At 50.3% G+C, this 21,970-nt stretch overlaps 9 protein-coding genes across 9 annotated transcripts; 6 read left to right on the top strand and 3 right to left on the bottom strand.

The window, feature by feature from the left end:
* Positions 1-734: 734 nt before the first annotated feature.
* N7468_006918 (glycoside hydrolase family 12 protein) lies at positions 735-2,053 on the top strand (the record flags this gene model as incomplete). Its single annotated transcript, XM_058476214.1, has 4 exons — positions 735-1,035; positions 1,159-1,220; positions 1,319-1,752; positions 1,810-2,053. 4 exons carry the CDS (start codon positions 735-737, stop codon positions 2,051-2,053), a joined length of 1,041 nt encoding a protein of 346 aa, XP_058329104.1.
* A 50-nt stretch (positions 2,054-2,103) lies between these two features.
* Positions 2,104-2,376, top strand: N7468_006917 (uncharacterized protein; the record flags this gene model as incomplete). Its single annotated transcript, XM_058476213.1, has 1 exon — positions 2,104-2,376. One exon carries the CDS (start codon positions 2,104-2,106, stop codon positions 2,374-2,376), a length of 273 nt encoding a protein of 90 aa, XP_058329103.1.
* A 3,644-nt stretch (positions 2,377-6,020) lies between these two features.
* N7468_006916 (cupin domain-containing protein) lies at positions 6,021-6,539 on the top strand (the record flags this gene model as incomplete). The annotated part of the gene is made up of 2 exons (XM_058476212.1): positions 6,021-6,311; positions 6,378-6,539. The coding sequence occupies 2 exons, from the start codon at positions 6,021-6,023 to the stop codon at positions 6,537-6,539; spliced, it is 453 nt and encodes a 150-aa protein (XP_058329102.1).
* A 649-nt stretch (positions 6,540-7,188) lies between these two features.
* Positions 7,189-8,742, bottom strand: N7468_006915 (NADH-quinone oxidoreductase subunit D; the record flags this gene model as incomplete). The annotated part of the gene is made up of 3 exons (XM_058476211.1): positions 7,189-7,226; positions 7,285-8,005; positions 8,077-8,742. 3 exons carry the CDS (start codon positions 8,740-8,742, stop codon positions 7,189-7,191), a joined length of 1,425 nt encoding a protein of 474 aa, XP_058329101.1.
* A 416-nt stretch (positions 8,743-9,158) lies between these two features.
* On the top strand, positions 9,159-10,416 carry N7468_006914 (DNA-directed RNA polymerase core subunit RPC40; the record flags this gene model as incomplete). The annotated part of the gene is made up of 3 exons (XM_058476210.1): positions 9,159-9,203; positions 9,259-9,363; positions 9,439-10,416. The coding sequence occupies 3 exons, from the start codon at positions 9,159-9,161 to the stop codon at positions 10,414-10,416; spliced, it is 1,128 nt and encodes a 375-aa protein (XP_058329100.1).
* A 256-nt stretch (positions 10,417-10,672) lies between these two features.
* On the bottom strand, positions 10,673-12,223 carry N7468_006913 (NEDD8-activating protein UBA3; the record flags this gene model as incomplete). Its single annotated transcript, XM_058476209.1, has 6 exons — positions 10,673-11,424; positions 11,489-11,785; positions 11,842-11,921; positions 11,977-11,982; positions 12,037-12,135; positions 12,186-12,223. 6 exons carry the CDS (start codon positions 12,221-12,223, stop codon positions 10,673-10,675), a joined length of 1,272 nt encoding a protein of 423 aa, XP_058329099.1.
* Positions 12,224-12,541: 318 nt separating this feature from the next.
* N7468_006912 (telomere length regulation TEL2 family protein) lies at positions 12,542-15,794 on the top strand (the record flags this gene model as incomplete). Its single annotated transcript, XM_058476208.1, has 6 exons — positions 12,542-13,376; positions 13,424-13,768; positions 13,819-13,905; positions 13,957-14,479; positions 14,536-15,252; positions 15,311-15,794. 6 exons carry the CDS (start codon positions 12,542-12,544, stop codon positions 15,792-15,794), a joined length of 2,991 nt encoding a protein of 996 aa, XP_058329098.1.
* A 172-nt stretch (positions 15,795-15,966) lies between these two features.
* Positions 15,967-18,289, bottom strand: N7468_006911 (Sec1 family protein; the record flags this gene model as incomplete). The annotated part of the gene is made up of 4 exons (XM_058476207.1): positions 15,967-17,457; positions 17,517-17,728; positions 17,975-18,170; positions 18,218-18,289. The coding sequence occupies 4 exons, from the start codon at positions 18,287-18,289 to the stop codon at positions 15,967-15,969; spliced, it is 1,971 nt and encodes a 656-aa protein (XP_058329097.1).
* Positions 18,290-18,723: 434 nt separating this feature from the next.
* N7468_006910 (putative plasma membrane SNARE protein (Sec9)) lies at positions 18,724-20,086 on the top strand (the record flags this gene model as incomplete). The annotated part of the gene is made up of 3 exons (XM_058476206.1): positions 18,724-19,629; positions 19,712-19,951; positions 20,027-20,086. The coding sequence occupies 3 exons, from the start codon at positions 18,724-18,726 to the stop codon at positions 20,084-20,086; spliced, it is 1,206 nt and encodes a 401-aa protein (XP_058329096.1).
* Positions 20,087-21,970: the final 1,884 nt, after the last annotated feature.

Here is a 21,970-nt window from a genome sequence, read left to right as displayed (position 1 = left end):
AATTTTTTTTGGGTTTTGTTTTCGAAATCGAGGCCCGTGGCGAAAACGGTCTAAAAGGAACTTGTCTCAGTCTCTCTCCACCGCCATCCCCGACAAGCCGAAGTAGACCCATGGTCATCCCCCCGCCTAATTATAGACTCATGATACATTAAGCTTGTCCATGAAGGCGAACTGAGGATCCCGCGTCTCACTCTGTGGGCATTATGGACCACGATCGGCCGTATTCCGAATTTCTGGCGGGAACAACTAGGGCTGGGAGTATACACAGCCACCAAGCAATTTGGATCGAGTCATGGGGGTGGGGCCTCTTGGCGAAGTGACGCCAGGGGGCGCAAATAACACCGGGACAGATGCAACAGGGTTGCCTATCAGTGCGTGGCGCCAGGAACCAAAGCAGATTGAAGAGTTGAACTACGGAAACAGGACTTGGGGACCCGCTATTGGCTTGATTGCAAACAAACAGTGGACCGAAAGTGGAAATTCCCGCTTTAGTACCTGCCGCTAAACCCTATCCGGAAATGGGCTTTTATTTGCTGGAGAAAAGTATGTGGGTGGGTCCTGCTCTGGGACCTGATTCATCTGGTCCAATCAACCCTGTTTTGCTCCGATAAGACTGCCCACGATTGGTTCTGGTCCTTTTTTTATCCTCTGGGGAGGGTTGCTTGTCTTAGTCGGGGGGGGTTGTCGTCCATTTTGATCGCTCGCTGCACGCCCTTTGTCCTTCATCAACCACCATGGCTTTCCGTTTACTCGTGAACACGAGTCTCCTGGCCATCCCCATTGGGGGCGCCATCGGCACATTGCTGGGAATCGATGCCTCGAGATCTGCCGCTGGCAAGCCTCCTCTGTTCACCGGCGACTCCAATTCGAACGTTGGGAGCGGAGGGAGCGGAGGGGGCAGCTCGGGCGGCGGTGACAGCACCGGCGGCGGCTCAGGAGGCCATGGTACCACCACCAATGACGGTGTCACCAATACCGAATACTGCTATAAGGCCTATGGCATCTCGCCGCCCTCTGATGGCAATCACTACACTCGTAAGTCTTCAGAGATCTCGAGAGGCCCATAGATCTTCCGAGGTCCCCATGCGATATGACTTCGCGATCGGCACGCTTGGGGAGATCTCCCGATCGCTGAAACATCCCACTAACATATCGCAGTGAACCCCAATCAATGGGGCGTGACTGGCGACACTACTCCGACTTCCTTCCTTTGCATGAATGTGAGTTTCAGTTACAAAAGCCCGCGATCGCAAATCGTGTCGCGGTAACCCTTCGAAAGTCTCGACAGGGTTTCACTAACTTGTGTCTCGTTCGCCAGGTCACAACCTTCAACAATGAAACATACGCGACAAAACAAACCGCGCCCGCCTTTTCTGCGACTTGGCAATATCCTCAGGGCCCTGAAACCCAGCCTGTGCATGCTTATCCGAATATCAATCTCGACGATGTCGTGCCGGTATCTCTGGACAGCGTGCAGGAAATCAACCTCGATTTCACCTGGACATACAACGTCGGGAACACGCCTGCGCTAACCTCGCCCCCTGGTCTGCTCGAAAATGACAACCCGCAAGACTTGGTTACCAATGTTGCCTTCGATATGTTCTTCGATGCCGACAAGCAGACGGCAACCAACAGTTCCACGGCCAAGCACGAAGTCATGGTCTGGTTTGCTATGATTGGTCTGGGTGCCCAGCCCATTGCATACAACAATAACCACCCAACGCATACAATGGAGGTGGACGGCGTTGAATTGTAAGTGTCCACAAAAATCCTCCTACTCCAACCTCCCATTAATCATAAACCGCACAGTGACCTATTCGCTGGAACCAACGGCGAAGGCCAGAACGTCTTCACATGGAAGACCAGCACTAACAGGGAAAACTTTACTGGCGACATTTATCCATTGATCGAATATCTGTACGAACAGGACGGTGACAAATATCCTTCCAAGACGGACTACATGGGCGTCTTCCAGTTCGGCTCTGAGGCCTATTCTGCCTCCGATAATGTTACATTCTCAGTGCCAAAGCTGACCATTGACATCAAGACTTGATAGAGCAAATCCCTGTACATAATTTTCTTTTTTACGAGAGCGGGTCCTTAATGAACATATGCACTTATTCCGCATCACTATTACCGAGAGTGGACTATCCAATTGGCCAGACCTACCAGGTGGCAAGCACACTCTTCGCCCGCCGGCCACGGAGTCTTCTGTATAACGGTATTAATTCCAAAAAAGAACTGAAATATATAGAGTTTCCGAACCATTTCCCATCTACCCGAGATCATCCTCCTGCATCCTGCGGAGGCCGCCTCATCGTCATCACCATCACACAAGTTGCCACGGAAACCATGATGTCCGTGTACACCGCCTAACAGTCATCCCAGCTTCGCCCTCCAAAACCAGAGGTCGCGGCAATCCAACGGCTATCTTCCTAGGCGCTGACTCGCTCAGCAGGGCAGACATGCAGGCCCTGGTGGCCCAATCCGCCTACTAATGCGGCTGCGTCCTGCAGGACGAGAAGCCGACACACATCACGATGCGCTACGGAGCACGGGATGGAGATGTGCGGGCCGTCATCTGCGCGGTCTAGAAGATGCATCAGCTGGGGTTGTTGCCTTGGTGACGCAGAGAGGCTGCTTATCTTGACCAAGTCAAGTCAGGAAATGTCGTGGCGTGGGTTGTTGTGAGCGAGGACGGGGAGCCATCTATGAGGGTCTCGCCGCCAGAGGGAGAGGTGGAGGGGCTACGGCAGGGCCCGGTCGAAGATAATTAATTAGGTCTCTACGGGGCTTTATAATCAAAAATGCGGTATGATAGACGTAAGCGCCCACGGTGCCACTTGGGAAGCCAGCGCCTCAGGCAGGCGCGATGCAGAAGGAAGGCTAACGTATCAACTTGGATCAAGCCATCCAGCGAATATCAAGGGCGCTTCACGTTAAGTTTGGACTTCATGATAATGACAGACATGAGAAAACCTGTCATAAGTAACGATTTTCTCAATTTCCAGTTCCGCGAGCTCTGTTAGATCAGCTTATTGCGGAGAATTACGTTGTTCCCCTGCAAATACCATCATTATGGACAAATCTATCATGTTCGAATGCCAGTGTGCTTCGGTTTCAGGCATGACAAGTCCGTCAATCGGAATGGGTGAGGTGCTAAAGCTGGGGCCAGGTTGGGGAGGATCTTCGTTGCATCGATGTAAGGCCGGGCATAAAGGACCCGGAGAAGGTCGTAGTACGTAGCACCTAAAACTCCGAGTCGAGATTATGGATTCCGGACTTAGCGCAGTGTATACGCCCACGGTCATAGAGGAGAACCTCACTTTATAGGGGTTGGGCTCATTCCCCAAATTGGCTGTGGTGTGAAGGCCATATATCTTCGCAAAAAGTGGACTTAATACTAGTCTTATTTGAAAGACCAAAGGTTCAGATTGTTGTGAAAGCGCACAGTCCGGAAGCCCAAGCACTTCTAGTTGGCATTAAGAAGATCAATTCCAGTTGATTATGGGCAGAATATTATATCATGCTTCAAAGGTCCCTTGCTGCAGATCGGGGGCTAAAATTGATACTTTTTACCTGGATCCCCAAACTTGGGGGCTTCTTAGTCTACTGAGAAGCGGGGGTTGAAGGCCTCTGATTACGAGTAGATCTTACGACCTCCCATGACCGTGAAAGGCCCTTCAGTTATAGATGCAAGGCCACCCAGATCATAATTCAACTAGTTGATTAATATTCGTCAAGAATGAAGTGGATTACGAAGTCTTTCATTGGTGCATAGACGGATGACATTCCGTGCGAATCTACCGAGTAGTTCCAGATACAGAAATCCATTGTTTAGCTCCTATAAGCTCTGTAAAGTAATCAACGTGACGTTATTGGCTGGTCAATTATTCCGAAGGTTCGTTCCACATCTCTGCCCAAGAGTCCCTGCAGAAGTTTGATCGGCTTCTTTCCTGCGCCGAACCCGCACGAGTATTTATGGGAAAACTTGATCACTGGTCATTGGGTCACTAGTTTTGCAGTGACCTTATGAGACTACAGATCCTATATCATACCCTTTGATGGCCCTGAAGCACCCTGCGAAATTCTCTCGAACATGGGCGCCGAAACGCTAACCACTCCCGTCTTAGCATGCTGATCCTGAAGAGTTGACGCCCGGGCCTATACGAAGCTTCATGGCTATAGGCAGCTCAATTCAAAGCGACGCTGACGAGTACTGATTACGACTGCGCCTATAAGGAGAATGAAAAGCCGGCCCTGCCTCTCTCCCCAGTCTTGAATCTCATCGATATTCACTATGAAACTCTCCGCAGTGATTGCTACCCTGCTTGCTTTTGTGGCTTTTACAGTGGCAACAAAAGGAAAGCAACCATCCTGGAAATGGACTTGCAGTCGAGGTAAGAAAATTTCCAAGCTCGCTACTGGGAACTCGCTCATATAAGTTGGACTTAGAATATGGCACCTGCATGGAACAGTCAGACTGCTGCACAAATTTGATATGTCTACCTGATGTCTATTCAACAGGCCATGGGATGTGTGTCCTGCCAGTATAGCAAAAGACGCCAGAACATACACGACAGATACGACAAGAAGCACTAAATTGATTAAGAAGAAGGCGTTTCATTTGCACATCTCATTTGAGATCTTATGGGCACCAGGCGTTCACGTTTGCCAACATCAGAGCAGCATTTACATTTGATTCGAGACTCAGCCACCATGTCAACGCAACCGGGTATACGTGAAAAGGTATGCAGGTTATTGTGAAGATGGCCCCAGGCGATGACAAATAACCTTCGTACGTGATACTCATTCTAGCAGGTCAATGCAATCCAAGTGGGGCGCTGTACGCGTTGGAGGTCGCTCTGCCGCAACGCCAAGAACTCAGCCTTGAAGGACTCGTAATGCCCTTGTGCAGCGTCGCTATGTGTCCAGCAATGGGCAGTCACAGTCTGCTGCGATCGGTGATGGAGGATCATGGAACAGCCTGTAATCGACTACGGATCAACCCTTATGAAGGAAAAAATCTACACTCTTGAATGTTCTTACCCAGAAGAATCGGTCAAAACTTAGCCCAGGACTTCGATACCGACGAATATTGATCCATTAATAGTCGTAGATCGGTCATGACATTTTTAGTTGGGTCAGAAGCTTAAAAAATATCCCGGTCGTTCTCTTGGGGTACTGCCGCTCTGAATTCGACTTTGCAGGCCCCATCCACTCATGAATATTCATAATATTCCCAGTCCCGTTTAAACATGAATATGTAGCATTGAAGATACTTGAGCTCTAGATGAGCTATTAATAGATGGCGTCAATCGAAAGATTGCCATAATGCGACCTCCTTGTTACTAGTCTGAGGACCACTATATATCTGCTTCAGCTCAAGTTGTACTAGTCCAGCGGGCCTTGGGAAAACTTCTACCGGCAGGACGTGTAATTCTTTGACCAGTAGCCTAAGCTCATCTCAAGATGGGAATTAATTTGTGACGAGTGTTCCTGTAATTTCCGTTGTTCCCAGAATCATTGCGCAGGAATGGTACTGACCATTGCCGCAAGGCTGCGGCTATCGCTGCCGCCAATAGAGGCTAGAGAGATCAACTAATAGCGCAAGATGGTTTTGCAAACATGATCAGACGATCATGCCGCTTTCGTTGTATGTAAATTTCCTCTTCAATAGACCTCTACGCCAAAAATGCAATGGAGCAACCCTGCCTTTCTATGTCAAACTTAAACTGAACCAACCAAAAGGTCGATCTTGACTCAGCGTGCTTATTTACACCGCCAGGCCCCTCCGTACTGCCCTGATTGGATCAATGCTGAAGAAGGTAATATTGGTCGGCTGATCTGACATACATCAGACCCACAAGCTGTGGGACAGACACAGAAGGAGGAGGCCTGAGAAGTCCAAAGCTTACGCGAAAAAAAATTAGTGGGGAGTGAAGTAAACGGCCCGCTATCAACCTTCATCCCAAACGTCACCCATTCCACCCCAGAGACGCACCACGGCCGCCATCAAGATGGCGAACATGTCCGCACAAGAAGTTATCGCGACTTTGGGCCTTACGCCCCACCCCGAGAAGGGTTATTATGTCGAGACGTTTCGAGACACCGTCGCACCAGGCTCCCGCGCACACAGCACATGCATCTACTATCTTCTCGAAGGAGAGGCGGGCTTGTCGCACTGGCACCGAGTGATGGATGCGGTAGAAACATGGCATTACTATGCCGGAGCTCCGATGCAGCTCTCGCTGTCTTGGGATGATGGGACGCCGACTCGAGACTTCATTCTCGGCATCGACCTCGCTAAGGTAAGTACGACCGATTATACATCACCACCTCTTGACCTTATTCTGTACCCTGACTTCACCAAATAGGGGCAGCGGCCCCAGGCTACGGTTGCACGCAAAGAATGGCAGCATGCTAAGAGCTTGGGAGACTGGACGCTGGTAGGTTGTACAGTGGCGCCTGCTTTCCAGTTCGATTCCTTTGAGATGGCTAAGCCTGGCTGGGAACCTCGAGTATCCGAATCGAAATAAGCTCCCAAGTACTTACATGGATTCTGAGGTTTATTGATGTTCCTGTGTCTTACCATGATGGGAACAGCTAGCGTTGTGCACCAAGGAAGAGAATCATGATAGGATCTCATCGCTGAAAGAACAATTGATTTATCCTTCGCTTATTCCTTCCACTTCTCATAGTACGGTGCTGCTTCTATGCTACACCTTCTATCATCTTGCTTTAACAAGCGGGCTCGGACCGCCACGGATATGACCATCTCAAAGCCGCTAGCTACTTTATATCTTCTCCTGGCACCCTTGTCGGACGAAAAGGTTCAATTCCATTGACAGATGAAGGAAATTTACAAACACTGGCTACGAGTTTGTTCATGGATCGGGGGTCTCAAAAAGGATCAGATGCTCACTATACACAGGGTTTATGAAGGTCGAAGGGAAAAGAGAGAGACAAGCGCAACAGGCAGACATAATAGAACAACGCCATGGGAGAAAACATGGGGAAATTGGTACACCTCCGTAAGTATTTAGGGGTCCAAGAATGATCACATAGAATCTTGCCTATATGATGCTTAACCCCCGGCTCAAAGCCGTCTAGAAAAGTGGGGATCATCGAAAGTCTTCTTCCTTTCTTTTTTGAAGGATTTGTGGATCGTTGCGTTGCAGGGGGGTTTTACCGGTCAACCTCACCGAACACCAAATCCATAGTACCTAGAAAAGTCCAACATTAGCAACTTTGATGTATCAATTGGGACGCAGCATTACTTACCGATGATAGCGACGGCATCAGCCAGAAGGTGACCACGAGAAACTTGGTCGAAACCACCCAAGTGGGCGAACCCAGGAGCACGGATCTTGCAACGGTAAGGGCGCTCACTGCCATCACTGACAAGGTAGACACCCATTTCACCCTTAGGAGCCTCGATAGCGGAGTAAGTGTCGCCGGGGGGCACTGAGTAACCCTTGGTGAAGAGGAGGAAGTGGTGAATAAGAGCCTCCATGTTCTCCTTCATGGCGGCACGGGGAGGGGGTGAGATCTTGTAGTCCTCAACGCGAACGGGGCCAGCCGGCATCTTGTTCAAGCACTGGTGAATGATACGGAGAGACTGACGGAACTCCTCCATACGGCAAAGGTAACGATCGTAGCAGTCACCGTTGATACCGACGGGAACATCGAACTCGACCTGGTCGTAGGCATCATATGGCTGCGACTTGCGGATATCCCATGGCACACCGGATCCACGGAGCATGACACCGGTGAAACTCATGTTCAGCGCATCAGCAGCGTTGACAACACCGACACCCTGGGTACGGGCCTTCCAGATACGGTTGTCCGTGAGCAACTCCTCGGTTTCGTCGATGCGGTCACCGAACTGAGTAGCCCACTGGTAGATGTCATCCAGGAGACCAAGGGGCAGATCCTGCGAGACACCGCCGGGGCGAACGTAGGCGGCATGGAGACGGGCTCCGGAAACTCGTTCGTAGAATTCCTGTAACATAGCAAGAGCACTCGGTCAGCTAACCAACGGGTTTCCTAAAGAAATTGCATCCAAATACGCACCATGAGCTTCTCACGCTCTTCGAATCCCCACAAGAATGGAGTCAGCGCACCAACATCCATGGCGTGGGAGAGCACGGACATGAGATGGTTCAAAATACGGGTCATCTCGCCGAACATCGTCCGAATCCATTTGGCACGGTCAGGAATCTCCACATTCAAGAGCTTCTCGACAGCCAGAGCAAAACATTGCTCGTTGGTCATCATGGAGACATAGTCCAATCGATCGAAGTAAGGCAGAGCTTGCATGTAGGTCTTGTACTCGATCAACTTCTCGGTACCACGGTGCAGAAGACCGACATGGGGATCCGCGCGGACAATCTCTTCGCCATTAAGCTCCAGAATCAGACGAAGCACACCGTGAGCAGCGGGATGTTGAGGACCGAAGTTGACGGTGTAGTGGCGGATCTTACGGTCGATACCTTCGGCTTCGGATTCCAGACCAGGAGCATCGGGGTCTTCGGGCAGGCCCTTGTTGGCAAAGGAGGTGAAGGTCGGGTCGGTCGGAATCAGCCGTGTGGCCTGGTAGCTGGTCGCTTCGGCCTGCCTACGAGGCACAGTAGTAGCAATTGAGCGGGAGCGAGGCACAGATGTGTTCAGGAAGTGGGAGGGGCGGAGACAGAGCCTTTTGGGACCATTGCCCGCCAGGCGGGCGAAGGATGCGGCCATGGGGGGAGAAAGAGAGGAGAGAGGTCCAAGGGAGTGAGAGAGCAAGATGGGCCTCAATCCAGGCACATCCAATGGCTTCAAGGTGGAGAATAGGCTCGCTGCGAGAAAAGGACGCACTGGAGTCCAGGAAGATGAGGTCGCGATCCATTTCGGCAAGGTCACGTGTGGAGCTGCCGGGTCATCAGCTGCATGCTGGTTGGCTGGAATGGCCATCTATAATGCACCAACGAAACTGTGGTCTAGACCAAATTAGGCTTAGTGGACAGTCTCTGTCACCAAAACTTCCTACTAGTGCTACGCAGAATAGATGCCCTACTTTTCTGCCTCAGGCTTCGAGAAAAAAGACCCCAAGAAATTATTCTTATCGCTGGTCATTCTAAATTTCACCTCCCATCGATCTCCTCCACCCACCCACCATGGCGCCTCTTGTTCCGTCGCAGGAGGAGCTGCAGCGTCGCCGTGTTAGTCCCATGACAGCCACCTAGTGAAATTGCTCCAGCCGCTAATATACCACAGATCATCGGCATCAACGCAGAAACTGTCACCAACATCCCCTCCACGGACTTTCCCGGTCACTGGCCTGGAGAATCGCATAGCTGGGCACTCGACAAATTTAAGAACGTATGTCCCCGAAAGATCTATCCCAGCAAATATTTGAAAGCTATATATGGACAAATTTCTCACAAAGATTTATAGGGCTTCAATGTCGAATTTCACCGCAATGACCCATATGAAGCCTCGTTCTCCCTCATCGGACTGGACGCTGCTGTCGCTAATGCCTTCCGCCGAATCCTTATGGCCGAGATCCCTACCCTGGCTATTGAATATGTTTTCGTGCACAACAACACCTCCGTCATCCAAGATGAGGTCCTCGCTCAGCGTCTAGGTCTAATCCCACTGAAGGGCTCCGTAGAGGGAATCAATTGGATGCAGTGGTTCCGCAAAGAAAGCGAAGAAGATGATGGGACTCCAGCCGATACCCCTAGTGATTTCAATACGGTCGTGATGCACCTTGACGTGGAGTGCACCATCAATGCCGATGCCGAGCCGGGCGAGCAAGACCCACGCAAACTTTACCACAACGCTCACGTTTATGCAAAGGACCTTACCTTCCACGCCGTTGGTCGTCAAGAAGAATATTTCGCTGGAGATGGAGCTATCCAACCCGTCAACCCCGACATCCTTATTGCAAAGCTCCGTCCCGGACAGGTCATTCAACTGGAAATGCACTGTATCAAGGGTATCGGAGCCGATCATGCCAAGTTCTCCCCTGTTGCTACTGCCAGCTACCGTCTTCTTCCAGATATTAAGATTGAGCGCCCGATTATCGGCGAAGATGCGAAAAAGTTTGCCAAGTGCTTCCCCAAGGGCGTGATTACTCTTGAACCTGTCACTTCTGCTGAGGCTTCGCGCCCTGGGAGTGGATACGAGGGACACGCTGGTGAGCTGAAAGCTGTGGTACGGGATGCATTCAATGACACCGTTAGCCGAGAGTGTCTGCGTCACGAGGAGTTCCAGGGCAAGGTTAAGCTTGGCCGTGTGCGGGACCACTTCATTTTCAATGTGGAGAGCACAGGCCAGTTTGAGAGTGATGTTCTCTTCTTGGAAGCTGTCAAGGTTCTGAAGTTGAAGTGTGCGCGGTGGAAGCGTGGCCTGAGCGATCTCATGGCCTAAAGGTCTTGATTGTCTCATGCGACCCCATATATAATGCATTTATAGGCGTTGGCATGTTATCTTCTTACGTTGTTTGCGTTGTACAGTTATGAAAAAAGTTTGGTCCTAAAAGTTGGCTTCGAGGCCGGAGTCTGGATATTGTTCGTTTCTAGAACGGGGGCCTGGTAGCTATGTTAGGGGAATTCCAGAGTTGGTGGAACCTTCACCATCAGTATCCATTCTATATGGTAAAGAGTCCAGCAAATTTCATAGTTATTTATTTAAAATTCAGTCGGTAACGGAAATCGATAGTGTATGCCGGATCAGTGACTGCGATTTCTTGGCCGTCCTCCAGAAGTTCATGAAGCTTCAGTTGCAGGTTTGGTCGTGTATGCTCCTCCAACTGGGGCGGAAAGCGTTGGTAAAGAGTCTTTTCCTCCGTTCGCATACTGGGTTTTTTCAGCTGCGCCTCCGCTTTCTCGCCAAGACTTTCGATGAACTCGCCCAGTGTGATATTCGGATCCACGTCCATTTTGCGAGCAAGGTTGCCGCAGACAGGGCAATCCGGCTTCTTCTCCGCCTCGAATGTGTAGGTGTAGACGCCCTCTTCACCTGCATACATCATGTAATTTTCAAGGTAAGGGTTGCAGCCAGTTACGATTTTCAGCACCTCTGACGTCGTGGCTGCTGCGATCACGGCATTAGTGGATGCAATTGCTGGAATGATGTTCTTCACCACTCCCTGTGTCATCTGAAAAGTCACACCGTGGATGTGGAATTGCTGTGCTCGTTCCACGGCGGCATTGTACACCCACGAGATATGCTCCATGTCATCGCTATCAAAGGTGTCGTCCTTACGCTTCTCTTGCCATGCGATTTGGTGAGCCCACTCAATGCAGTGCTGAGGCTGTCGAGGGATGGTAGCAATCGTGCACAGTGGTACAGCAGGCCGAGGAGCATGCATATCGAGCTGGCACTCAATACACGAAGTGAGTGTAGGTAAAATGACCCTAGCTTGACCCTTAAAGCCTGTTTGAAGAGTCAGCCTGGATTTCGATTGGAACCGGACAAATCCGTTTGTATGATTGCAAACCTTCAGTCCCGCCATCAACCAGAGGCTTCAGGCTTTCCGGATCCTCCATGTCAACCATGGCTATCAGAGTGGAGTTGATCCATCGTCGAGCCTCAATGCTATCTAAGCCACAGACGACTATCTTGAATTGCATGTAATAATCTTCATCCTTGTCTTGGATCTTCCCCACATAAGGAGTGATTTTGACGCCCTTGACTCGCTTTTCAACGAATGCGGCAGCTACTTCAGCTTTGGGCTTACCGATGTCGGATTGACGGAAAAGGAACTGTCTGTTGAGATTCGAGATGTCGATGGTGTCTAAAGACATGTCAGCCGTTGTTTCGGTATCAATAAACGGAGGTGAAACTTCTCACCCATGTCAATAACATGAATGTTTTTGAAACCTGACAGTGCCAGGTTCTTCAAAATTTCACAGCCTAAGCCACCGGCGCCGCTGCGGATAGATTAATCGACGGTGTTTCATTTGCGGTGGCTCATCGTGAACTCACATCACCCTAGAGTAGTCGTTAGTGACAGTTCTTTTCATTTCAGTACATAGGTTTTCTCACAGTATTTTCTCTTCCAATTCCTTAATTGGCATCGCGCCAGGCTCCCAGTCCGGGTCAGTGAAAGGGCCAGGCCTGGACAGGACATTGTGAATGGCTGCCCTGGTTCATGTTAACATTTGAGTTTCCGCAACTGCTGATCATCGTGTTACCATCTATGCTGCTGCTGGCTGTCAGGGCGTGTGTCCATCTTTTTATAGTATGAAAAGCTCGATAGAGTATCAAAATTGATAGATGGGCCCGCGGGTTGACTGGATTAGACTTCCTTCCGGATATTCTCTCAAACGAGGTTCCGGGGGGCAGGTTGGGTGATTTGAAAACTGCAGCTACAGCCCAAAAGTGAGATCGATGTTCTGTATCCCGGAATAATCACGGTCAAGGTTTGAAGTGGAGGAGGAGGGGTGTGCAAGTGGCATCGCGAGTGGTGAGGCCGATATGTCACGTGACTGCCCGCATACAACAATCCACTCAATCCACCAGCTTCCTCTTGTCTTCACCAGCTATCGCCATGGATGATCTGTTGACGGCTGTGAAGACCGTCAAACAGAGCAATGAGCCTTCCTCGGCCACAATTCAGCCAAACAATCGGAATGACGCTGCCATCAAAATCTCCTTCGATTTGGCCGGTGACCTCGCACCTACTCAAATTATAGATTTGCTAAAATCTAGACCTTCTCAGGAGGAGCTGTCTTCTGTGCTCGCAACACTAGATCCATACAATAAATCCAGAAAGCTCAATCTGGATCTCCGAATCCCAGGCCCTGCCACAACTCAGATTCTCCAGGTGTTAGTCAGCACCACTATCCCAGACCACTGGGCACCCCTCAGCGATGGGAAGCATTCGAAAGATGTCAAGTCGAAATCTGCCTTACTCCGCTGCTTGAGCAGCGTGCCTGGGATTGCAGCTCTATTATCGCAGCTCCGTCTCCTCATATCAGCAAGAAACTCGCCTCAGAAAGCCGAGGCGTCAAGTGGTCATGCTACCATTCAAGATTTGCTCTCGGTCACCGCGGCCTTGCTAGAGCCCCAGGATTTTTTGTTTCGCTTGCGCAAAGACATCGAGACACTATATCAAAACCCAACAAGGCAAAAGATTGCGTGGAACGAACTCTTAGCGCTTGTGGCCTCGGGTAAGATCATTTCTGTCGCAGCAGAGGCACTTACCTGCCTCAATGGAGCTCCACCACCTGCTTCTATTATATGGATAAGTGAAGGCCGGTCTTATGCTCCCTGGATTGGGCGTAATATATCTCTTTTCATCTCGCGGCTTGAACCTACTGATGAACCTGGGTTGAACTCAGTAGCATCCTTGACGGAGCGCTCCTTGAGCCTGGGTTATTCATGTGAGTGCTTTGGCCCATTGGTAATGTGTCTGTGCTAATATTCTTAGCTCTTTTGATACCTTCAATCTACTCGCATATCCTGGATGATCCGTCATTTGCACAAGGATTCCGCTTGTTCCTCAGCCATCTCCGGCACTCGGCCCAAGTCACGGTCCTTCAACTTATTCTTGTGAATCTCCCCGTCAAGCATCCTGCTATCCGTGCTTGTGACTATCCTGCAGATCAAAGCGAGTGTAATGATGTTATTTCTGGCATAGCAGCTTTATTGTCCCGCATAATCGGTGATCGTGCCGAGATCAAGCATCAAATAGCAGACTGGCTCACAAAGGGTCAAATCACCGCGACCTTCTCAACCGGAGTATATCGCGGTGTACTGACAATATTCAATACTGGTAAGATCGACATATTCTCTACATATTTCACAACTGACCAGAATTGATAGATGCTCTTCAAAATTTGCTGATGCGTAGCCTTGAGAATTTTGGGGACAAGTTTGCAATTAACCATAACAGCGATCGCGACCATGATGGTGGGTCAGATCATATTTTATATTGCATGATCCAGAACTAACCTCCTACAGCCAATGCTCAGGTCATTCTACTAGCTGCAGGTCGTCTATGCCGCCTTGATTCCTCTCGAGTCAAAGAGGCTGGCCGTTCCAGCGCTTACCTTAACGCCATATCAAACCGAATTGGATCCTCATCAAACCGCGCGCGTTTTATGGGCATGGTCGTTGGAACGGCCATTTCTTCTCTTATTGACGAACCGGGGAATTCCATGAAGTTTGATCTTGATGAAATGAAGAGTGATGAGGCTAAGTGGTACTTAAGCTTGACCAAAATTTTTGATGAAGTCGGGTCGTTCGATTCGATGAAGGCGCTGTCTAATTCGCTACCTTCAAAACCTGCGCCAAAAAAGCCCTCTCAAAAAATTGAGACTCCTTCTAGAGGCTCGCGAATAGTCGAGGTCCCCAGCGAAGATGAGGATGAGGATGAGGAAGAGGAAGACGACGACCTTATCCCGTATGAGAAACCAGATGATGATTTCGAGGATGAGGAAGATGATCCGACTCTTGTTCAGCGAAACAAGCCAACGGCGCCTGTGTAGGTTCCCATTTCGTTCTTTTTCCGTACGTTTTCAACGTCTGACATGTCACTAGATACATCCGTGATTTAATCACATACCTTCGGGATAACGAGAATGTCGAACGTTATCATCTCGCGCTCTCGACTGCACCATCTTTGATACGTCGCAAAACAGGCTTCGGCAGCGAATTAGCAGAACAGGTTGAAGAATTGGCATTGACAATCGTTGGTCTTCAGAATGAAAGCGACTATCCTCAATTCCACGAAGCTCGGCTTCAGAGTATGATCGGTTTGATTGTCTCACAGCCTCAGAAAATGGGACGTTGGTTCACAGCCATCTTTTTCGAAGGAGACCTTTCTCAAGTACAACGATCTGCGGTACTCACAGCCCTCGGCATCAGTGCTCGAGAAATTGCCGGCAATGGAGAAGACGATGCGAAAGCACTGGGTCTCCCTGCCTTGAAGGACACCTCGTTCCCATCCAAACGACTTACCCCCGCACTTGAGGCTATGTTTCAAGATCCCAAAGAATCTCCTGTGGCCGCACTTACTAGAGAAATATCGCGCACGTCGCTTCAGCCACTGGCAGCTGACGCCGCAGATGCTGTCTCTGGTCCGAATGCTCTCAAGGTCCGCACATTCTCATCTCGTATGGACGTTGAGAGGAGGCGTCAAGAGCGTGATGCTCAGCGTCAACGTTCAACAGCCAAGGAATTGCACAAGGTTCTTGCTGAAGGATTTTTCTACCCTCTGGTAAATCGTTTCAATGTAGTCATGCTGCAATTCTCCTCGTAAGCTTCCAGTATTCCCCATCCGTTCAAGCAGGAGTACTTACGTCTCAACCAACAGGTCATCATTCTCATCCTATAACCCATTTACAGTCCCTCATATTCTGACTCTCTTCCTCCAAACCCTATCGCTCATACTTTCCACGTCGGGCCCATACACCACTTTTCTTCCAGGTCTCACCCAGGAAACTCTTTCACTCCTGCTATCTTTACACACCAGTCCTTTCTCCAGTGAGCCAACTGTTTCGGTTGCCCTTCTTACGCTCTTTTTGGCTTTACTTGACTTGAACATCGCCTCTGGCTCCAATGGAGAGGAGCGTTTGGTCACCGAACTTGCTTCGCAGGTCATCGAGCTTCGCGAATGGGCTTCTCAGGTCTTTGATAATACGCCACCAACCTCGAAAGCACCTTTGGCTCCAGGAGGACCTCCTGATCCGCGAGAACAAGTCCGTACTTTAGCTGCTGGGGTCATGGTCCGATTAGGCGAGATCACAGAGCGGTATCAGGGGCGACTGATGGGTGTCAACTCGGGATTCAAATACTAAACTACTATTAGCTGTACATTCTCACTAGTACTCGAAAAAGTGATCAATATGCGATTCAAAAGTCGATAAGCATATAGTTAAAAAGACCATCTGCAACTGCAATGGATTGGTATCATTAAGCTATTGGAAAATAAAAAGAACAACACGCTAAGCTCCGGGGAAGGCGTGGTGATTACTCAGGGCTAGCAAAGCTGCCGTGCGCCAGGGCAGCGTTCATCATGCGGTCGCCGCTGATGATACCAGTAGTACAGATAATCAGTTTGCGACGCGGTGCTTCCTGGGCCGCAATGAACCGCAACGCGGCTATCTCCGTGAATGTGATCCCTCCTAGAAAGAACACATAGACGGTTTTGGTCCCGGCATTGCCACTAAGGGTCTGACGGGCGCGGACGGCCTTATCGTCTCCCTTCTGAACAATGTTGAAGGTTGATCCACGAGCACTCTTCACCACATCCTCAAAGCCGAGCCAACCGGGAGACGCCGCGCTAGCGTTATTGGATGTCGCGGTTGGTGAGTTTCCCTTGATCAAAGAGAGAATATAAGGTTTCTGTATGACACACTGGACCAGGCGAACACTAAGAGGCGCGAATCCGCTGTAGACGTATGATATGTCGTTAGGATCTTTCTCGCTGACTTCCTCTATCACGAGGCGTAAGTTCTTCCGCAGATATCCATAGTTGGTCTTCGTGCCCGCTTGTGTGCCAGATGTTGGGAGCAGCATGGTTGTCGCTGAGGATCGAGGCTGAAGGAGTTCCATCTTCTCCAAGGCCCAAAACGTTAGCAGGTGCTGGTGACCATAGGCTTGTACGACCTGGCGCTTAAAATTCTCTAGGTCTCGGGGGCGAAGGCCACCAGCCATACACGACTCCAAGCATAGAAGCCGGAGGACACTCTTGATAGGGACATCGCGAGCAATGAGCTCCTCGATGGTTTCATGCTGATAGGTAGTATCGGCACCGGCCGCATTACTCTGCTGCACTTCTAGGATCTTGCGGAAGGTCTCTGACCGGGTAAGTCGCATAATTTCTTCGGCTAGGTTCGTATGGACCCGAAGACTTTGGTGCTCCAGCTGATAGCTGGGCAGCTTGTTGACAAAGTCACGCAATTCGTTAGTGGTCTTTGCCGAGTGCCGAGTTTCATACTCGTTTTCCAGTCGACGGGCCACTTTGTTCAGGATATCACCCACGATCGCAAAGTTGGCATCCCGCAGTTGATTGAACAATTGATCGGAGGCGTCCAGCTGAATTTTTCGCTTCATGCCCGGCTTGGCCTGCTGGGGCGACTTGGAAGATTCCTGTGCGTGGGGCATGGGTGCTTGGCCCACGACGCTGGTATCGACATCGGCTTGGTTGTTCTTGATGCCGACATATTCATCAATCAGGCCTTCGTAGGTAAGCTGCGTCAGAAGAGGAGTACCAAAATCCACCTCCCGGTCGATGATGATCAGGTTCTCGATGTCCGCACTGGGAAGCAAGCCCCGGGTGGAGGGGTCTGCTAGGCCGGAGCTCTCTTCAGCATCAAGCTCTTTGCGCATTCGAAGCAAAAGGTCTGCAAGACGCCGTGCGTGGTCTCCTTTGCCAACAATCCGGGGGAAGTAGCCATGCCTCTGCTGAATTCCCATCAACGCTTTCGCGGCATGGAAGATACAACCAGGATCCTTGTGCTGTGTTGCCCGGCTGTTAGCTGCTTGTTGGCCAATTCCGATCGACAATTCGTACGCACCAAGTAGAGATCTTCAAAGGCATCATCGAGTTCTAAAGACAGGATATCTTGCTCTAGGGGCAGGAAGAGAAGAGGAAATTCGAAGATATTGACGTCGCCAATGATACCAGCTTCTTCCAGCACGGTATTGCTCACTAGGGTGCGTCGGGGTGCAAAGATGATTGAGAATTCATGTTCCACGTTTCCATTGTTCTGCAGACGTTTTATTTGCTCTAAGATAATGTTAGCCCAGGTTGATGGCGATCAATCGACATTTGATTGGAAGGAAAGCCAGATAAATGAGCTGCTTTTAATCTAGGGATGCTACGACTGATTACACAGAGTAGGAACGATCTGTGTAATCTACTGATGTCCCAATTCCAAGCCACAGCATGGACTAAAAGATGTGGAAAAAAAAAAAGAAAGAAAGACGCAATGTGCAAAGGGCAGGGGGACAAGGATGCACGTTTACACCTTACCTGCCACGGTGCGCACCTGGCGAGCTTTTTCGCCTCGAACCAGGAAGACGACATTGCGTTGGGAAGAGTCGATGTTTGCATTTTCCAGCAGAAAAACTCGGTCTACACCGTACTCCTGCAGCACGGAGAACTTGACGAACAGGCCAACTGGACCGGCCAGCTCCTGACTGAGGACGAGATTCTTCTTGCCCCGAGTCTGCACGCCATTAGAACAGGCACGGGTCAGGCGACAGAAATACTCACGCCCTCGAGTAAGGCCAGCAGCTCCCTGCGGGCCTTGTCTCTACAGTGGTCAGCATCTCCCACGGGCGCCATTGCGGGAGAGGAAAGAAAAGAGACTGTGTGCGCAGGCAGCAGAAAACACCAAAAATAACGAGGGAGGCGAAGCTGCTTCATTTGGTTTAGCGTTGCTGACTCACCATTACATGGTTCCCTAAGATAGCTCACCTGTAAAATCGCTGTAAATTACTCTTACAATACCACATCGCCATACTAATTTGCGGTAAATTCTCCGTTTTGCCATCACCGCCACGTTCGGCGTTACTCGTCTCGACCTGCAGCTCCCCTGAGCCACTTTGGGCTGCGGAGCAATACAGTGGTCTCCTTTCCTTTTTGCCTTTCTCTCTAGTTTTCTATTCTCGAAGCCTGTCCGATCTTTTCTCTTTCGTTTCGTAATCACAAAGACCTATTTGCCTCATACAAATCCATTTCTAATCTTCTCAGTCCTACTTCGAAACGTGTTGCCCGCCATGGGTCTGTTCAAGAAATCCGACAAGTCGGACGGCGACGACGACTCCAACCGCCGCGCTCTCTTCGGCCGGTCAAAAACCAAGAGCCCTCAGGAAAATACAAACCCATATGCCCAGCCTATTCCAACCGATTCCTACACCAGGGCCAAGCAAAGTATCGGCATGGCTCCCCCACCACCAGGCGGTTTTAACAACGGACCTTCGCCCTCCCCCGGCTCAGGCCCTCATAGCATTCCCTCAGACAGCAAGTACTCTGGCTATGCTCCCAACACCTACGGCAACCAGGGAGGATATGGCGGCGACCGGTTCGGGAGCGGGAGCGGAAGCACTGGGGCCGGAACTCCATCCCGGTATGGAGCAGGTGGCTACGGTGGGCTGGGTAATGCTGATCCCAATGAGCCTTCTGATGCCGCCCGGAATGAACTTTTTGGGGGTGCGCGAAACCGCCAGCAGTCAGGGAACAATCATCCGGGCAGCGCGCCGCCGCCCTACAGCCCGGGGCAGGAGGGCCAGGAGGGCCAACCGACCTACGGTGGCGGCAGCAATGAGTACAGCATGGCTACATTTGAAGACCGCCAGCTCACGGCCGAGGAACTAGAGGAGGAGAGTATCCAGGCCACCAAGCAGGAAATGCGCCACATTAAGCAGGGTGACATTTCATCAACCCGGAATGCTCTGCGGGTGGCAGCGCAAGCTGAAGAGACGGGTCGCCAGACACTCGCTCGTCTGGGCGCTCAGGGTGAAATGATCCACGATGCGGAGGGCAGCCTGGACGCAGCCAAGTTGCAGGGTCATCTGGCCGAGGACAAGGCCCGGGAACTTAAGAGACTGAACCAGAGTATGTTCAGGCCGCACATGAGCAACCCGTTTACCAAGCGAGCGCGTGAAGAGGAAGCCATGCGCAAGGTTGTTCAGGACCGCCAGGAAGAGCGTGAGATGCGGGGGGGGCACTCGCGCTGAAAGATATGCGTCTGATGCCCGCATGCAGAGTACTTTCCGTGACATTGAGCGTGAAGCTGGACGGGCCGGCAAGCCTAAGAAGGCTAGCGTAACGGAGCGTGCGAAGTATCAGTTTGAGGCTGATAGCGAGGATGAGGCTATGGAAGATGAGATTGAACAGAACCTGGATCTTCTGAGTGGCGCTGCGGGCCGACTGAATGGCCTAGCGAAAGCCACTGGGCGCGAACTTGATGAACAAAATAGACATCTTGAGCGCATTACTGGCAAGGTTAGTATTAACCATCTTCTACTTGAGTTTTTTTTTTTTCATTCTTTTTCTCTATATGCTAACTCTATGTCACAGAGCGATTACGTCGACGACCAAATTGCCATGAACCGTGCCAAGTTGGACCGGATTCGTTAGGTTTGATCCCAACGCAGCTATGGTATATTTTATACCATGCAGCTCAATCATAGGGAATTTACTTCCGTAATCAATAGCCTTGATGCGTTATCATTGACCCTCGGCGTTTGGATTGGCCTTTTCACTGTCTCTTTGCACTCTGATCTGAACCGGCAGGCTCAACATTGAAAATAATTTGATTTAAAGTGGCTATTGGATTTTATCATTCAGAACCTGCTTCATAAACTCATGAGCCAACAAATGTTAATCGTACGTAGAGCACCGTTTCATAGCTCCACTGGTTGAACTCGTCGCGTGGCCAGATTATGGCCTCCGAATGACTCCCTACTAGCCCTTAGATGGCCGCTAGCGATTATCCATCATCATCCGTCCATGTCTCTCTAGAGCATCTTACGTGACACAACCAAAAATCCTCATCTTACCAGCGGGGGCCGATCCCCCGCAAGCGGGGAATTGTGGGGACAACGGAGAACTTTAAAAAACTATATCAAACATCGCAATGTAAACAGCTGAGCTCCCGAGGTCTTTTCAACCCATCCAATCCAGCCCAAACCCAAACACCTCAACAAAACATCAATCCACTATACACACCTCCAACACTAGCATTTTCTACCACCCCCCTAAAACTGCATCCTCATCATGAGCACCGGCAACGCAGGCTTCAGCGCCGCCCTTAATTAAGAGCTGTGGAGTATAGGCTGGAGATGACGAAGCATCTCACGGAGAACTAGCTGGGGAAAGTTGGCAGATTTCTGTGCTGAGGTCGGCTTGGTCAACTGAGGGGCACTTTGGGGGGACGTTGGCGGAGTAGACACACGAGCCGTGAGGCCTGGGTATTGGGATCCCGCCGTGAAGGACGGCTTGGGGACTACCGGGCTGACGCTTCCGAAGTCAAATTGGTGGTGTCGATTGATAAAGGGCCTTTCTTGGCTGTTCGAATTACTTCTGGGATGAATTTTGGCCTTCGGTGGTCTGTCAATTCGGAGGCTGCTGGGATGATACTATGATACTACTGGGACAGAAATCCTCGGCTTATTTCGTGCGGGGGAGATGCTTGGAGGCATCTGCCATGGTGATTATCCCGGGGGTAGTGGCCTCACGTCTGGTACTATGTTTGGGCGATACAGCAAATCTCATCGGCTGGCTCTCAGCCAGTATCATATGAAGAGAAGATTATCACCTACGCCTGGAGAGAGATGTTTGATATGGAAAGTTGAAAGGGTAGCTGTAGAGGATACTAACTAGCAACCTCCGGGAAGACTATTAGGGGCTTCGATGCCGCAGAGCATACGGTGAATAAATCTAGTTGATCGGCGATGGCCCCGAGGGGGCTGGCCTGGCAGTAGTTACTTGCATAATTTTCGAGTCTAAAGTACCTGTATCAAAATGCTTAATTGCGAACTCAGGGTATTTGGAATAAACGAGATTTAGGGTCCTCTGGCGCCTCTAGCGCGCAAAGTCCAGACGTGAAAGTAGACACTCAACCAGAACCACGGGTATCAATCCAACACCATCCTCACACAGCGCGAACAAACCGAGTAGAATCAGAGTGGAAAACAAGACACATAAAGAACGGAGGGAAAATTGGAAGCCAAGTAAATGGGAAAGGTCTAAACCATGCATTTTGGATTGATGCAAAGAGTAGAATAAGAAATTAAGTAATTGTAAAAGGGGCCAGCGGATGGCGAAAACATAACAAATCCCATAGTAGATGTAACCAAACACGCATCGAATCATAAGCCCATTGGTATCGAAAAAAGCACAGGTGACTCCCAGGTCTAGCGAAAGAATTGAAAAGAAGAAACCCAACCAGGAACGCAAACCCAGCCGGAACCTCTATGGTCGTGAGAAATAAAACATCAAGAAAAAAAAAAAATCAGGACA

Source organism: Penicillium chermesinum (genome assembly GCF_028974085.1).
Source record: "Penicillium chermesinum strain IBT 19713 chromosome Unknown utg000005l:1.0-4115287.0:1.0-4118363.0, whole genome shotgun sequence".
Classification (NCBI taxonomy): Eukaryota; Fungi; Ascomycota; class Eurotiomycetes; order Eurotiales; family Aspergillaceae; genus Penicillium; species Penicillium chermesinum.
This window is presented reverse-complemented; position numbering and strand designations above follow the sequence as displayed.